This window comes from Sphaeramia orbicularis, chromosome 9, assembly GCF_902148855.1.
Source record: "Sphaeramia orbicularis chromosome 9, fSphaOr1.1, whole genome shotgun sequence".
NCBI lineage: Eukaryota > Metazoa > Chordata > Actinopteri > Kurtiformes > Apogonidae > Sphaeramia > Sphaeramia orbicularis.
In genome coordinates this window covers 23,901,180-23,919,027 of record NC_043965.1, presented here as the reverse complement: position 1 = coordinate 23,919,027, position 17,848 = coordinate 23,901,180, and the positions used below count along the sequence as shown (strand labels likewise).

The 17,848-nt window shown below is 36.9% G+C and overlaps 1 protein-coding gene across 2 annotated transcripts; it reads right to left on the bottom strand.

Moving 5' to 3' along the window:
- Nucleotides 1-452: 452 nt before the first annotated feature.
- Nucleotides 453-14,114, bottom strand: opn4xb (opsin 4xb). Of its 2 annotated transcripts, none has more exons than XM_030143858.1 (9): nucleotides 13,170-14,114; nucleotides 8,367-8,500; nucleotides 8,076-8,279; nucleotides 7,727-7,898; nucleotides 6,642-6,803; nucleotides 3,792-3,899; nucleotides 3,463-3,634; nucleotides 1,752-1,898; nucleotides 453-1,571 (listed from the first exon to the last, which is right to left on the bottom strand). In XM_030143858.1, exons 1-9 carry the CDS (start codon nucleotides 13,334-13,336, stop codon nucleotides 1,170-1,172), a joined length of 1,668 nt encoding a protein of 555 aa, XP_029999718.1. In that variant the 5' UTR covers nucleotides 13,337-14,114; the 3' UTR covers nucleotides 453-1,169. The 2 variants fall into 2 exon arrangements, with proteins under 2 accessions (XP_029999718.1, XP_029999719.1); XM_030143859.1 differs by having other exon boundaries at nucleotides 1,366-1,486.
- Nucleotides 14,115-17,848: the final 3,734 nt, after the last annotated feature.

The window sequence follows — 17,848 nt, the reverse complement described above, 5'->3', positions numbered from 1 at the left end:
ATATTGTATCACTACATGTTATAGAATAAATTTAGAATAGAGTACATTTATTTCTCATTTGCACAGAGAACCAGACGGTTACATCGTACAATGAAATTCTTATTTTGCAGGTACCTCTTCGCTGAGCATATACAATCTAAGCAGAACTATAACAACTTAACTTTAAATAAGAAGCCTATATAAATATAATTAAGCATATCTAACAAACTGCAGCAAGTCTAAAAAAATCAAAAAAGGGAGTCTAAATAAATATAAATAAGCAAATCTAATGAACTAAGCAAACTAACAACTCTAAATGTAAATGATTAGCCTAACTAAATAAACAAACAGTAGCAGCAGTCGTAAAGTGCGCCGTGCATTATTGTAAACTTTGTTAAATAAAGTGGTTACAGCCATGATAAAGTGACAACAGCAGAATGTTATGAAAATTTCAACAAATTTTCAAAGAAACATTTGTATAAAAATTATTTTAATATCAATTCATTGGATCAAAGGTATGACATCCTTTCTGTTTTAATCATAAAAGCAGGATTATAATGTGTATTTTTCTAAAGTTCACTTTGATACAGAATGTTTCAGCACATGGACTTACATGAAACTCACTTCATCATATTCAATGCAATAAACACAACCAATGCACGTGTATCAAGTGATAAAATATAAATTGTATACCAACAAATGCAAGTAAAGTGTCATTGTCCATTAATGGCAGCATTTACTGTGGGACAACTTGTGTTTCAGTGCAATAGATAAATGAATCAATATATTTTAAGACACAATTTTAAGCACATAATACAACACTGTACACATGCAACAAAATATACATTTAGGTGTTTTTTTTTTTTTTTATATCTAGGAACCAGGAAATATTTGTTATGCCATGTTCACATAAATACAAATCAAAAGTCACCATGAAGAGTTTTCTTTAATCAAACGTGTAACATTTACACTCAGATCTCACATCTTAATTTCATGACATAATAAGATAGTTTTTTTCTGTCCATGGGTGAGAAAGGCTTCATCGTTTTTAAGTCAGCTCAGTCACTGTAAGGACAATATAAAAACTGGAACAACTTAGTTTTTCGGGATGAGGCAGCAGAATAAGTTTAGTGGATGAATGCACTGTCCAAAGCCAACACAGGTGGTTGTTGGAGGTGACTGTTTTTAAATCAAGAAAGTAACTCCACTGCTTCAAACACCTCTGATGAGAAGTTTAAGCTGACAAAAACATTGTCCTCCATCGCCTCCACACTTTCCTCCCTGCAGATGCTGTCACGGTTGATGAGGCTACTTTCAGACGTAGGACTGATGACGATAATACGTGGAACATCTCGAGATGACGTTACATCGCTCGATGGGATTTTCCCAAAATTCAGAGAATCAAAAGAATTGCTACTGTGGTTTCTTAGTTTATCTCTGACGCTGCTCTTCTCCATTGCACCTGAGAACTGGTTGGTCAGACTCTTGCTTCGCTTCCTGGTAAGAACTAAGGGGAGAGTGGCGATGGTGAGAGAGCTGGAGACTAGTTCATGGTCACAGCTGCTAGATGAGTCACTCATGGTAGATGGATGCTGGCATTGCAAAGACACACAAATACACAGATCAATGGCCAAAAGCAAACATATGAATTCATGCAGGGAATGAGGATAATTCACATAAGCACATGCGATGAGGTTTTATAATAGTTTTCTTTGTAACCAGAAACCCATTCAGATCATTTCCACATGACTTTTCAGGTCATGTGTTCTCACCTTCTCTATTGCATGGGTCATCATGGTCTTCTGCTCTAACTGTTTTTTGTAGGACTTCGCCCTGCAAGACTGACTGTACAGCGACATGCTCCGTACAGAACCAAATGACTTCCTGCCTACAAGCTCCATCTCCACATCCCTAAATACCTACAGGAGAAGAAAAAAGAGAAAAATCTAATGTCAATGCTAAAGATACAAAAGTAATAATTCTGTCAATAAGAATGATTTTGTTTGTTTTCTTTAGAATCAGTAGTGGATGTAAAATAGTGGGTTCCTGGACTGAGGGAAGTCATATAACAAACTCTACAGCAAGGTCAGATCCAGGAAAGAAGAAATAAATGTTAATGTTTCAGTTGGAAATGACAGGAAAAATCAAAGAGGCTGTTGAAAGGCAATTGCAAGGATTATGGGAAAAGAAGACCAGAGAAAGGTACCATTTTCTCTTCAAATTTAGAATAAAAAGACTCACTGTGTCACATCTTTGTCAGACTCATAAGTCTTTTGTCGTGGTTTTCTGCATTGTTAGGTTCACTTCCTGTTGTATTTTGTATTACTTTACCTTGTTCCTTGTGTCACTTTTACACTCCCTCCCTATGTGTTTCCCGCCTCAGTGATTGTCTGCCCTGCTCTTATCTGCCACACCTGTGCTTCAATCATCCTGACCTCTTTTGTGTATTTAGTTTGTCTGCTTCGCTGTCCTTGTTCCAGTTCATCTTGGTGTTTCATGCAAGCGATTCAGCCATGTTTCCCAGTATAGATTTCTAGTTTTTCTATTTTGTAATAGTGTGGGGTTTTTTTAGTTTAGTGTTCTGCCTTTTTCTTTTTTGTGTACTTTCAGTATAAAAGAATTCATTTACAGTCAAGAGTGTTTGGAGTCGTGCTCTTGAGTCCTTTGCACATTTCTTGCCACACTGTTAGTAACTGTTAAGTGTGCACAATATATAAATATACAGTCGCGGAAAAAATTATGAGACTACCAAAAGTCATCAAAAACAACAGTTATGAGATCAAGTACTAACTCCAGTGTGTATCATGTGACTAAAACAGACAGAAAAGAAAACATGGAATGCCTAAAAGCACTGTTTTTGGCAGTAGAATGCCATAGCTATTGATGTAAGAACCTAAGTGATTTTGGTTATTAGCAAGAAAACATGGAAAATGGTTCGATATCAGCTCTTAAATTAAAGTCTTATGAGCTATTTTTGTTGTTATCATTATATTTGTCCAAACAAATGTACCTTTAGTTGTACCAGGCATTAAAATGAACAAGAAATTGAAGAAAACAAGCGGTGGTCTAAAAACTTTTACGCGACTCTTTGTGTGCATGTGTGTGTGTACATATTTAACGTTCTTCTGGGTTGTGTGAGTGTGGAAGCCCTAAGACAGTCAAACATGAAATGGCAAACTAAAAAAATTCTGTCTTTTTCTGTTAATTCTCTCTTTGGCCAAAATGAGAGTATCAACTTTCAGAAGCACTCATGAGTTCACTCATGGTATATTTTTATCCTGTAGAGGGCAATATCATGTCTAGTAGTATCCATACTTGCCAAAAAAAATCAAGGAAATAGAATGAAGAACGCATATTCACATCAGCTGTGTGGTTTAATGTGCAACCTGATATCGCTTAGAAATTTGATAAAAGGAAAATAAGTTTCACCTGAAGCAATGTTCTGAACAGACCAAAAAAAAAAGAATATTTCTGTATAATCACCATATCAGTGGAGTTGGATGATGCAGTAATAAAGTGAGTCCTTGAAGCTGTGGACTGTCTGCTGATGATGGAGTCCCTGAAGGAGGACTCACTGATGGAGGAAGAGATGCACTCTTTTCGAGGGGTCGGAGACAGAAAACGCAAGCACGGAAACTTCTCTGACAGAGTCGTCCTGTTGAGAATATAGAAAAATGAGAAAACACTGAGACAAATAAGTGTGAAAGTCATCAACAAAATATTTTGTCACTTTTTTTTTTAATTGCGATGGACTGCGCCATGCTAACACAGTGAAAAAGGCTCAGAATCAATGCTGCGCTGATTACATTTACCTGTACTTGTTGTGTATAATAGCGTAGATGAAAGGGTTGTAGATAGTGGAGGCTTTTGCTATGATTGCAGGTACAGCCTTAGAGTATGGGGACAGGATGTTAGCATACCTGCATAAAAAAGAACAACAGAAACAAAATTAATTCAGTGTAGTTTGAAACAATAATAATAATAATAATAATAATACCACATTGAAAAATAAAGTAATCTTCCGTTTTGAGTGAATAACATGAACACGTCCAACATGACCCAAGTTTCCCTTTTATATGTCAATGACAAAAGGCGGGTTAGGGATTACCCAAAATGCACCAGCTGCCTCAGAACAGTAGTTAAATCCTCCTATTTGTGTGTGAGCAGGGCTACCTTTACACGCGAAAGATGTGATTTCAGTGTTATGTAACTCTGTTCTATCTCCTTGTGCTGTATGTCCTGAAAGCCACATGTGGTTTAGTGAATGTTTTGATGGATTGGATAAGAAGAGGACATGTAAGGAACTTCACTGTCGGTTGGCTGTTATTCATTCTAAGTTACATGGTGTCTAGCTGATACAAAATTACATATGGTACATTCAACACGATTTAGGTAAGCTCTTCCTCACCGTTACTTCCTGCTAAAATCTATCACACTGATACCACCTCTTGTACTGCTAAGTTAGTGTACATCAGTATATAGTGTTACCAATACTATCGTTATGTAGTTAAGAGTAACATTACATTAAAGTTAAAGAGGCTATATCTAGTATTTCTACTAGTATCATCAGACTGTTCAGAATTAAAGATTCCTGAAATTATGTCAAAGATACAAATGTTTTGAATAATAGTTGATATAGAGTGAATCTGATAGGCTGAGGGATTTATGTGACCACTAGAGAAAGTAGTGGGTCACTCTGTTAGTCTCCCATGATGACTAAAAATAACTCCATGTGGCCTTTGATCAAAGCGTCACAAAGTTCTGAGATGGGATGAGAACCATTAAGAAACAATTTTCAGAGTCAAAGAAAGTGACAAAGTGATAAAAGCTGTTTTCACCACTGGACACAACTCTAAATGAAAAGAAGGGAGTTTGATGCCGAAATCACAGTATTTTTTCTACATGGGTGAGTTTGATAATGAGGTTTATGAAAGCATGAAGTTATTTTATGATGTTATTATTTTTGCTGAGTTCACTGTTAGTTCACGGTTCAGCCTGAACTGTGACGGTTCTGACCTTGTTTGGACGATTCCAGATTAGATTAGATTAGATTAGATTAGATTAGATTAGATAGATCTTTAGTGCAACTACTGAACACAAACTGTACAGAAAACAGAGGTGATTTATGATTTTATCATGTTTGTTTTCTGTCAAAAAACAGAGTTAAGATAACAGAGCTATAAGGTAAACTATCAGCTGACACAGCACATGACAATTATGAGACACGGTGTTATTTTGATGGACGAACCTTAATGATTGCATAGCACAGATGTGTGTAAACCATGAACTTTATACTTTATTCAGTATCCACACAATCTGTGGATACATGACTTCCCTTTTCTGTTGAGATTTTGGAATATCAGTATCAAACACATCCCCTTTAATGAGAGAGATGTTTACATTACAGCTGCAAAATGATATGCTAATGCAAAAAATGTTTTTGTTTTTTTTTTCAGTTTGGATGGCCAAGTAACTGGATGTGATAAAAAGTATTAAATCCCATTATTAAATACATTTGGAATAGGTTAACCACTAATCTGCAACCTTTAACATGGTGTTACAGGTAGCATTCCCAACACTTCGGATGTCTGGACAGATTAAGTTCAGACAGTGAATTCATGTCTCACAGAACATTAATGTAATAAAACACTCCTCCACCAACAACCCAATGTGTCTGCTCCATTTGAATCTCTGAATAAAGCATGTGTTGGTGCTAAAATGGAGTGTGAAGTCAAACAGTGAGCATGACCATGAAGACCCAGATGGTGAATGGGAGGAGTTTTCCCTGTCTACAACCTGGGATGGTTGAGACTATTTGCCCCAATTAAAGATGCCTCTGGTGTAAATTCATTTATGCAGTGAGTGTCAAAAAAAGTGTAAATGATTTTATGTTTATCTGAGTTTACATACAATATTACATACATACAATCACATGTCATTATGATCTATTATCAATCATATAATAAAACATTAACCTTTTAACCCCGATCGTGTCTGTGGTCAACCATTTACTCAATAGAAATGTGAATATAAATGTGCTGATAAAATAGACCTTGTTCTTTCCATAGACAACTGAGCATGCTCAGTTTTTCACACCATTGTCTTTGTTTTCTTTTTTTTTTTTTTTATTGTTGTTTGCAGTGTTGTCATGAATTTTCTCTTCTTTTCTTTTTTTTTTTTTTTTTTTTACTGCATTTTTACCTAGTTTTGACCGTGTAACTGCTTTTTAGAGTTCAATCAGGTGCCAAAAAGCAGCTGAACTGATTTAGGAAAAAAAAGAGCCCCAAAACAAAAACTACTGGGCCAAAATTCGAATCCTTGTTGTTCAGTGTGTTCCAGTTCACACTTCATGTTCTACATCCTAAATTTCTTATTGATGTACATTCTGAGTGCCTAATTTAGTAAAAACCTGTCAAACTTCATTTCCTCTCTTTGTCTTTTTCTGTTATTCCACCTTATTTTGACCCAAAAACACAGTAAAACAAAACTAGTGACGAAAACGAACACAAGCACAAACTCACAGCAGCTTTTATGACACTGAAACAAATTCACAGCAGCACGTTTACCTGAAGTGATATCTCAGGGGTAAAAGGGTTAATCCATAAAAGAGCATAGATTAAAAAAAAAAAAAAAAAAAAAAAAGAAAAGAAAACAAGTCTTACCCAGCCCAGGAAATCAAGGTGACACAGGCGTACGGTGACCAGGACAGAACGTAAACTACAATGACGACAAAAGCGATTTTAGCCAACTTCCACTCACTCCTGATGGACTTCTGCTGGATCAAAGTGGATTTCCTCACTTGAGTCCCCAGTCGCTCCACCTCCCTATAAGTGGAGTCAGATGAAAAAGAAAAGAAACCATGGTTTATTTTTTATTGTAATTCTGAAATAAAATTTTGACTGAAACAAGATGATGCAAAGTAACTCTGTCTGTCACAGTTTCAATTCATTTACATTACATTTATGTCTTATTTTTTAGCTATAAAGCAGTGATACTCAAAGTGTGTTCCGTGAGCGCCCCCATGTGGTCTGCGAGAGGATGTCATAAAAAAGTCCAATTATATCAGTGTTTCTTAAATCACCCTCGTCTGACTTCCAAAGCAAAGTTACAAATACAGATAGTTGTTTTCTAAATTAAAATTAAAATGAATAAATAAAATTAAAAGTGAATCAAATGTAGTCTAAATATTGAATTTGTCTATGCAAACCCACATTTTGTGTCACCGTCTCTATACGGTTAGGCTACTTCGGTTACCTATTGTCATATCAAAGAACTCTCTTGACTTGTGAATTGTGTTGGAAATGAAGTAGAATAGCTACTAACCAGAAACAAAGAGTGAAACAAAACGAAATGAAGAGTGTCTTGAACAGTTCTAAAATATGACAATAGATCAGTGACTGAGGAGAAAAGCTGGAAAAATGACGACCAATGTTAGCAACAAGGTGCAAAGACATGCTGTTAGCATTGAGCTGTTAGCACCATTTGTAATATACTGCAGACTTAATTTGTAATATACAAAATATAATAATATTGTGATATAGGCTGTTTAAAAAGGTTTTTTTTTTAGGGTGGTAGTGGGAAACTGAACGGCTGGTTAGGTGGTCCATAATTTTTTTTTTCATTTTATTATTTTTTTTAATTATAAAGTGGTCCTTAGTATGAAAAAAGTTTAAGAACCCCTGCTATAAAGTAATGCTAAGATGGACACAGGATGTACGCATACACTCTCACATAAAGGTTACAGTACCTGCTAGTCTTTCTTATGGCCAGAAACATTAAGACATAGCAGTAAAAGATGATTCCCAGGGGAATGAAGAAGACGAAACAGCATAACATCATTGTGTAGCTTCTGTTGGCTGTTGTGAATGTGACATAATCCCATGTACAAGATGTCATGAGGCCCTCAGGGATATACGAGCCTAGAGAGGAAAAACATCACCTTAAGATACATATAAGTAACACATATTTTAAGATGTACTGAACATAAATCATGTCATCATTTGTCTTTTAATTTTAGGCTGTGATACAAAAGGAGATGTACTTCTATGATATGATGAATATATGAAGAATTGTGAATAATATCCAGGGGAACTCACTCCAGCCAATCAGAGGAGCCAAACTCCACGCCAGAGAATACAGCCAAACCATGATGATGGCCACTGTGGTTCTTCGCTTGGAGTTCCAGTTCATGACCTGTAAGGGCTTGGTGATAACCAAGTAGCGGTCGATAGAGATGGCCAGGAGGTTGATCATGGAAGTGATGCCAAACAGGGCTCCACAGAACGCATACATCTTACAGCCTACAAGGAGGGAGAGCATATGGACAACTGTAGAGCAGCAGATCTAACTACAGCATACTGTCAAAGGGAATTAAAAAAACAAATTACCCATCTCCCCAAACACCCATTCCTTGTAGAGGCAGTTGATGAAGAAGATGGGTGATTGTGTGAAGGCCATGAGGAAATCACTGACTGCCAGGTTCATGATGAAGTAGTTAGGCAGATTACGAAGCTTCTTGTTACTATACACACACACAGGGAAGAACAGAAAAAGAAAAACAAATCATTTTCTTTCAGTCACTTAATTAATACCAGTCAGTGGTGATGATTAATGATAGGGATTTCATCCACAGTTTTTATTATTTTCTTCTTCATATATACTGTCTGTATGTTCCAAAGGTCAACTGCAATGGGAAAACGACATTACAATACACTGCTCCCTCTGCTTGGAATCAATGAAAAATGACCTCAGACTTAAGGACTTGGTCTCACTGGATAATTAGACTTAGACAGACTGTATTTGCCATTCCAGATTTTACATCAAAAATGAAATTTTGATGCAGTTTTCTCAGCAGGGAGCAGCAATAAATATAAAACAGGCACCATAAAGTCTTGGAAAAATTATTAGACCACCCTTGTTTTCTTCAACTTGTTGTTCATTTTAATGGACTGGAACAACTAAAGGTTCATTGGTTTGGACAAATATAATGATAACAACAAAAATAGCTCAGAAGAGTTTAATTTAAGAGCTGATATCTAGCCATTTTACATGTTTTTTTTTTTTTTTTAAATAACCAAAATCACTTCAGTTCTCACATCAATAGCTATAGCATTGTACTGCCAAAAACAGTGCTTTCAGGCATTCCATGTTTTCTTTTCTGTCTGTTTTAGTCACATGATACACACAGGACTTGATTACATAACCATTGTTTTTGATGACTTTTGATAGTCTAATTATTTTTTCCATGACTGTACATAGAGGATAATATATAGAAGATAGAATAAATATGCATATAAAAACTATAGAATATAGAAGATAGAATAAATATGCATATAAAACTGTGTGTGAGTACAAAAAAACTAAAAAAAAAAAATCAGTACTGAATATTGCAGTTATATTGCACGTTGGAACAGTCCTGTGAAGGTGAGGGTGTGTATGTGTGTGTGTGGGGGGGCATTATGTTGAGTTATAATATCCCTCCCCTTATAAAATTTTTAAGGGATTTTAAGTGACACAGAGGCAGAGGCATTTGGCTGTAGATATTAGTCATGTTTGACTTGCTTTATATTCCATATGTTTGTTCATATGTATGTTTGGTTGCAGATGTGAAACCTGGTTAACTGTGCTGCTGCCTATTTTGGCTAGGACGCCCTTCGATTTTCCAGATCGACAGAGAAACTGTTGGTTAATAGTGTTATAAGATTTTATGTTTCTGTGGGACCATATGTGGACAATAAAGATCTCTATTCTATTCTATTCTATTCTATTCTATTCTATTCTATAAATTACTGACAAATAAAGACTCTTTCTCTTCTAAATGAGTTCTGGTCAAACAACAATTAAACAGAAATAAACTAAAAACTACATCATCTCAAATGTCATTAAGGTTAAAGGTCATGGGAGAGGCTAAATGTGCATATCTAATGTTTAAAACATTTGTTAAAAATACCATCTTGTTGCTGTTAATTTCTCACTTATATGCTCACACGTCACCATCCATAATTAAAATTTTTATATTTACAGCAAAGAAAAATAAGTAAAGAATTTGGTCTCATTTTTCCCACACTAAGACTGTATATATTGATTGATACCATAATTATGTGTATCTCAAACTTTTTTTTTTTTTAAACTTGTGTTGTCCAGCATCCTAACAGCAGCGTGGTAATCCGGCTGCCTTTTGGTGCTGAACAAATTCGCTTTGCCAAGGGAAACTTCACAAAGTACATGAGGCTCCCCTTGATATTCTACTGTCTTTATTATGAGTTTTGTTGAACCGCATTTTGATCTGACATGGAGGAACAGGGGGGAGGAGAAGAGAGGGAGAGAAGAGAAGGAAAGAGTGAAGGGGGAGAAAAAGGAAGAAGAAGATGGCGAAGGCCCTCAAAAGAAAATGTCAGCAACACTAACAATAACAACCATGGTGATAATTATAGTAGTAATAATAACTAGAATAAGCACTGAGTAAACTGGGCAGAAAGACAGAAAAACAAAGAAACAAATAAATAATATCTCAAACTATTTGAACAGTCACTATTATTCTGACGTAATATCTATATTGAACCAGAAAACTCTGTTTGAACCTGTACTCATAACAGCTTGATTAAGTATCATATTGAGCTGCTGTCTGCCTCCACGGCTTTTCATTGATTCAACTCCATTACTGTGTCTTCTGAATTTGTGGCTTGCTCCCTTTACCTAACCAAATCCCATGAAATTAGGTTACATACATTTGTGGGTGTAAATCTGTATGAAAACAGATGCTAATGGGACCATTTCCATCGGTCACAAAATAGGAGTCATCTCACATTTGAGATCATTGTGTCAGTCTCTCAGCCTCTCTGTCTCATTAACAGACACACAGAGAGGGGATGACTGATTTTTCTTGGAAACCATAACAACACTGTGTACATTTCTGATTCAGTAAACACAAATTATTAGTGGGATACAATGAAGAGTCCATTTAATCTATCTGCTGTGATGGACAGATGGAATATAAAAGCTCCTGAAAATCCCCCACGACACGCACACATACACACAGACACTCTGTGACCCAGTTTCTATGAAGTAACTAGTGTCAGTAGAGCAGGAAAAGGTCAACGCTAAAGTCTAAATTACATAAACACAAAAGAGAAACAGCTGAATGATAGATACTATGACAGTAGTGCAGCACTTTTATTATACATAATTTCCTCTAAACCAGTGGTTCCCAACCTTTTTTAGCATGTCACCCCATTTCAACATCACAAATTTTTTAACCCCAGACATTCAAAACGGAGACTTTTTTTTTTTTTTTTTGCTAAAATGAATTTATTTTTGATCATGTAGTAGTTTGCTATACTATGTTGCAAATAAACGTTAATTTTAGAAAACATTTAGTCTATATAATTATATTATTCTGGACGGAGGCAGAAAAGCCAGGTGTAGATTACTGCACAAAGTGAGAATTTTATTTTCCTTGGTCAGGATATGTACAGTCAGTCCAGCTTATATTTACAAGGCTGACAATTAATACTGAACAAACAATAACTAAAATTATGAATTATGAAAGAGCTGCAGGATCTGAAACCAACCACAATGAACATTTGACACATAAACAGTACCACAGTGCTTCAGTTTCAGCTGCAGAGTTTATCATGTCTTTTATGTATGTGAATGTCTCTCTCAACTCACCATATATTTTTTATTAGTAAGTTGGTTTTTTTTATCAATTACTAGAAATTTCAGGCGACCCCATTTGAATTCCAGGCGACCCCACAGTTGAAAAACACTGCTCTAAATCCTTTAGAGCCTTCTGATGTAGATTATAGTAATTGTGTTAACTTCTATGGATATGGATCCATGTGTGTCTTAACTATGAGTCCTGTTCATTGACCATTTCACTATTTCACTATTTGATTTAATACTTTCTGCTCATAGTTTATGGATTTGCTTATGCCACTGCAATCCAGACTTCAGGCTACAAACAACACCACATGTCAAGCATTGTTAAGATGAATATTTTCACATTTTTTTTGACATTTCATGTGATATAAGTAAAAACACACCCACGATAAGCCTGTCAGTGTCTCAACTGTGATGTATATATTCCATGACATTACAGCTGCAACCATTTGCAAAAGCACATGTAAGCCTTAACAGAAAATCTATTCCAAAACAGTGTCAAATCACAAGGTTGATCACGGTGCAGGACAGATCAGTTAACTTGAGCAGCCGTTTGGTGCCATGTAACTGATAATGATCATTTGACTGAGATGCAAAGATTTCATGTCATTACCAGCTTTTGAAAAGCCTGTTGAGCTTGTTAAGATCAAAAGACATGACCCATAACATACCTTTAACCCATAAGGACCCAGTGTGACATTTGTGTCCATTCCCAAATACATTTTTCTCTATATTTAACCGTTCTTAAGTGATTTATCACCATTTATTGTCATATTATCGTCTGTTTGTTGTGTCTTTTTCAGTGAAAATCTGGTATTTTTCTACATTTAATTTACTAATCATATAAATGTTCATAAAAGCTCAGAGTAAAGTTGAGGATTATACCAAAAAATAGAAAAAAATGAAGAAAAAGTGATTTTTTTCAGCAAAATATATCATTAACTGAACATAAACCAAGTATCTCCACCCAGTGTCATTGATCAAACTCCATGGGTTTTACTGGTGAATCAATGTTGTAGAAGATGACAGTGACAGTGTTTCCACGTTCACTATGGAGCCTCTGAATGTCCAAATGGGTCATATCTGATGACCATAAAAGATGAAAAGAAAAAAACTGCAATTCACACCAATTATTTCCATGGATTAGTGGATCAACATTAAATAGTTTATATGAGTTGATGACTTAGGTAGATCGTGGATGTTTGGGTCTTTATGGGTTAATTTATTATTCACATCTCAATAATAATGTTTTTTTTTCTTTGCATGCTATTTGGTGTCAATATTGGAGATTAAAATTGTCTTGAATGTGACCGTTTTACTTTTGATACAGGTATTATGTCTACAAAATAACAGTTTATCTTCCTTGAATATCATTATATAAGGGTTGCAAGAGCTGGGGAATTTACAAATTACCTTTAAATGATCGGTTTCTATCCAGTCCAAACAGCACAAAGTAAAATATGAAAAAGATGAAAAATAAATAAATAAATCACTCACACACACACACACACACACACACACACACTCACCTATAGAAGGCGAACATAACCAGAGCATTGCCAGTGATGCCCAGTGTCCCAATGACAAGGACGAAAAAGGCAATGATGTAGTGAGCATGGTCGGGCACATCCACCTTATTGAAGAGGCTGCTCTGGGTGTGTGATTTTTCTGGCTCCATGCTCTCAGTGGACCACATGGCTCAAACACCTCATCAGAACTGCCAACCTGGCAGGATGCAGCTGGTTTATCACTTTGTAGTGCACCTCCTTTGGCTTGTGTCCCTTCTCCATATCATTTGTTTTCGTTTGATGCAGTGGAAACGTCCAGCATCTTATTCTGCTTGGTTAAGGGTGCAGATCGATCAAGATTCACTTTGCTGGTCATTTCAGGAGCAACCTTCTGCAAAACATAAATATCTTATACCACTGTGAAGATGAGGTGTAAAAAAAAAAAAAAAAAAAAAAAAAAACGCTTGAGATGCAACAAATCAGATTCAGTCAAGTCCAGGAATAAATGTATTGTTTTACATAACTGCTGCAGGCAAAATCTTGAGGAACTAAACTGCAAAACTTCACAAAAGAATGTCTGTTTATGTCTGCTGCTATACTTTATAAAAAATCAAATGTAATAAAATGTAGAACATCAAAAAAGCATCAGTCCCTCAGTCACTTGAAAAAAACAGATGATTCCCAAAGCCATTCACTTACTGCTTACGTCCAAATATTCTGTAGAAGTTATTTCCCCACAAATCTCCTGTTAAATACTTGTTGAGCTGATAAAATGATCCAGTGTGTTACATCCCAGCAAGAAGCCACTCCACTGTACATCCATTGTGTACTGTCACTGTCCGTCCACTCAGTGTTACCCTGCAGCCACTTCACCCATCACACCAGCTGTGCACCAAGCTCTGAGTCAGTGGCCTGTTTCTGATTATCTTGCCGACTCCTAACCTCTCAGCTCTCTCACTGTTGCTCTCTCAACCCTGCCCCCTTGTCATCCTCTCTCTCCCTTACTATCTCAGCCTCTCTCAACCCCTCCCTCCTGAAACATACTGGCTCCCCCTCCCTGCACTTCATGTAATACGGCCCAGCCTTGAGCCGTCACCCGCTAACTACTTACATAACATACATGATGCTATTACTAACATCACAGTATCAACGGCCACTTTTCGTTCAGATGTGCAACAGACTTTGCATGAAGTATTGGACTTGTTTGTGTCTCATTTTTCATGTCGGCAGATCCCTTCAAATCAGCGGCTCATTAAGCATTAATCACCTCTTATGTCCACACAAGTAGTCATGCATTTTACAAAAAGACATGCATTTTTTTTCTGTCCAAATAGTGCATGGCCTGTTGCAATATCAATGTGCTTTCATCATTGCAGCCTGGATAACATATGGATACCTTATGCATAGCACATGACCCAGGAGCCATCCTGCTCCTTTCCTCAGAGGCTGTTGATTATCCACGTTCAGAGAGGTCATAAAATCTCCCCTCAGTATTAGTTTAACATCAAAATACTGGTCTTGTGCTACTTTAAACAGCAATTTGTTTTTATCAGTCTGGAAATATGATAGCATGAAAACAAACGTCCCCCATGTGTTGTGCTTTTTGCTGTTTTTCTCTCAAACCAGGAGCATGTGGTGTCCTTGTTTAAAATGTATGCATAGGTCAGGGGTTGGAAGACCCTTGCATGCCACATCTGTTGGTCATTGCTTTTTATGGTGCTGATAACAGGAGATGAAGGGAGAGGAGTGAGGTGAAGAATGCAGAGCTTAGAAAGAGATGTCAAGTAAGCCTCTGCCGCAAGGGATAGTCTTAATCTGCACACTGTGCATGCATGTGGATCAGTGTGTGATCTGCCTGAAATAAGAACTTAAATCATACTCAACATGTTTATGTGTGTTTCATCTGTGTGTACATACCTGCATGCACGTTTGTTGACATGTGCATGCATATGCATATATGTATTTGTACAATATACTGTACATGGGCAGATGTTTTCAGGGATTACTGTTGCTGTGTCTCACCCTTATATCAGAGCTGTCGTATGTTATGTTTACTATACCAGCTATAAAACAGGAGGTTATGGTTTACAAGCATCTATACATTAAGAGATCTATTGATATTTGAAGAATGGGTTGGATATAATTTATGATTTTCTATTAGACTTGTGACGGATGATAGAAATGGATGACATGTCTTGATATACTGAGGTCTGTAGATTAGAATATTCAAATCTATACTGTATTATCAGCTGTCAAAATCAACAAGTCAAAACAAAGCAGTATGATACAAGTGACCTTCAAAAGGGATGGAATAATTTTGAAAAAAATTCATGTCAAATCAGATGTTTGCGTCAGACTGGCTCTGGCAGTGAGGTCACTTGACATGACAGTGTGTGCTGTGAGCCCAGGTTTGGATGACTTGCCACTTTCATCTTTCTCTAATCCCACTCTAACTCCAAGGCAATGTACCGGATGACAGCTGTCAGATTTAAGCAGGGAGGGGTGACACTTTCAACTGAAAAATTATTCACATAATAAAGTTAAAATGTATTTAAATTAATTTACAGTAGCACATGGTTTAATACTGTGTTTCAGAAAGTAAGGCAAAATGTGAGATCAAATGTGTGACTTTTGCTGTTTGGCTGTATTCTAATCAGTTCATACTTGGGTCAAAGGGATCAAATGAAAAAATTCCCATATGACGTCGCTGAGATGTAATGTTTACGATGATGGAATGCAACCTGAAAACATGCATCCTGCCATTGCATGATGTTGATATGTAGGTATAATCCTGTATTATCCACTGTCTATCTACTCCACACAGGCTTCTTCCAGGTCCTCTGATTTCCCTGACCATTTAAAAACTGGTATACACTGTGCAGCCATAACATCACCTGTGGCAGGTGAAGTAGTAATAATATTGATTATCTCCTCACACTGGCACCTTTCAGTTGGTGGTGTATACTGGGGAGCATAAGGATCTGAGAGACTTGTCAAGGGCCAAATTGTGATGGCCAAATGACTGGGTCAGAGCATCTCCAAAACTGCAGGTCCTGTATGGAGTGTGTGGAGATAATCTATATTATAAAAGCCAAGTGGCCTCTGTGTGCGTGTGTGTGTGCATGTATGTGTGTCTGGGGATTCACACAAAATCCAGACAGAGCTGACTGCTGCAGTTTGGCATATTTATGTATTTTTAGTCAAGGAACAGACTAGAGAAAACAGCAAGTTGATAGGACCAACATTTTGGTAGATATTAGTAATTTTGGAATACAATAGCCTTACAATCACGTTGCTATACCCAGGGTGCGATTTGTTGGGGGGGTGGGGGGTGGATAAACCCCCCCTCTGGTTTTTACATAAATAAACCAGTTGAAATAACAGGCAGGTTGTGACTGTGTTTTCTTAAACCTATATCCTACATTACTGGCACAAATGGTCACCTGAACTGAACTGTTGGCAGTCTCAGAATTTGAAAACATTCCTCACACCAGCATTAGTTACGTTAGTTCCAGACCGTGGACCGCACCCCCCACCACTCCGACAAAAAACAAAACAAAAGTAACCCCCCCCCCCCCTAGTTTTTAACAAATCACACCCTGGCTATACCCAGAACGCTTTGGCAGTGACTGCTGGACAAATGTGGTACAGCATGCACAAATACACAACAGCATAAAAACTACCATATCTAGAACTCATGGATCCTGACGGGTCAACATGCTAGTCTACATTATTACCACTTCCCCTGTCAGTGGTTGTAAGGTTATGACTGATTGGTGCATGGTTTAATTCTCCTGTTGGTGCCCCTGACCACGGTACTGATGAAGATCTGGAGTTGGTCCCTGAGCAGATTCATTGGCAGCTCATTGCTTTAAATGTGCTACATGCTAATGCTAAACCTAATAAAGGATACAGTGAGTGTATTATGATGGGTAAAATGCAGAGACTAACTTTCCCTACATGGTCAATAAAGTGAGTTAACCTTTAACCTTTGGCATTTCCTTTTCCATTCCAAAGTTTAAGATTTATATTAAACTCTGGAAGGTTTCAAAGTCTTCACCTCACAAGTATTTCGGTGACCTGAGGCACACATCCTCTTTGCATGTTAACTCCATGCTGTTTGACTCCTCACTATGTGGATAAGTCTAAATGGAAAAAAACATTGGTGATGTGGAAATAGAGCATGAACTGAAAAGTTGAGGTCAGTATTTCCAGTATGTCCATTACTATCGAACCAGCCAGTAGCAATGGAGCTTAAGTCCTGGTTGTGAATTCCTCGTGGTCAGAGATAGCTGGCTCTTGTCCGAGGTGGAAAGAGGATAATTATTATTGAGTGATCCTGGCCGTGTGACCATGACCTAGCGGGAGATCAATACTCCACACAGAGACAAGGCACACTGTGTAGATCAGACCAGCATCAGCTTTAAAAATACACTCCAGTAAGATGACAGAGGTAAGATATCAAGTGTCTGCTACCCTGAAATGTCTTTTTACAGGTTCATTTAAGTATAATATATAGTACAATAGTTGATATATGGGAGCTTTGAAAAAGAAAACCATAAGATGCAGTTGACAGTTAGTGAACAGCACTAAAAACAGAAGAGAGTAAATATTTAGCCAACACATTACATTATGACTCGGTAATAACATAGTTTGGTAATACACAGGAAATAATGCAGTCATAATTCCATGATAATAAA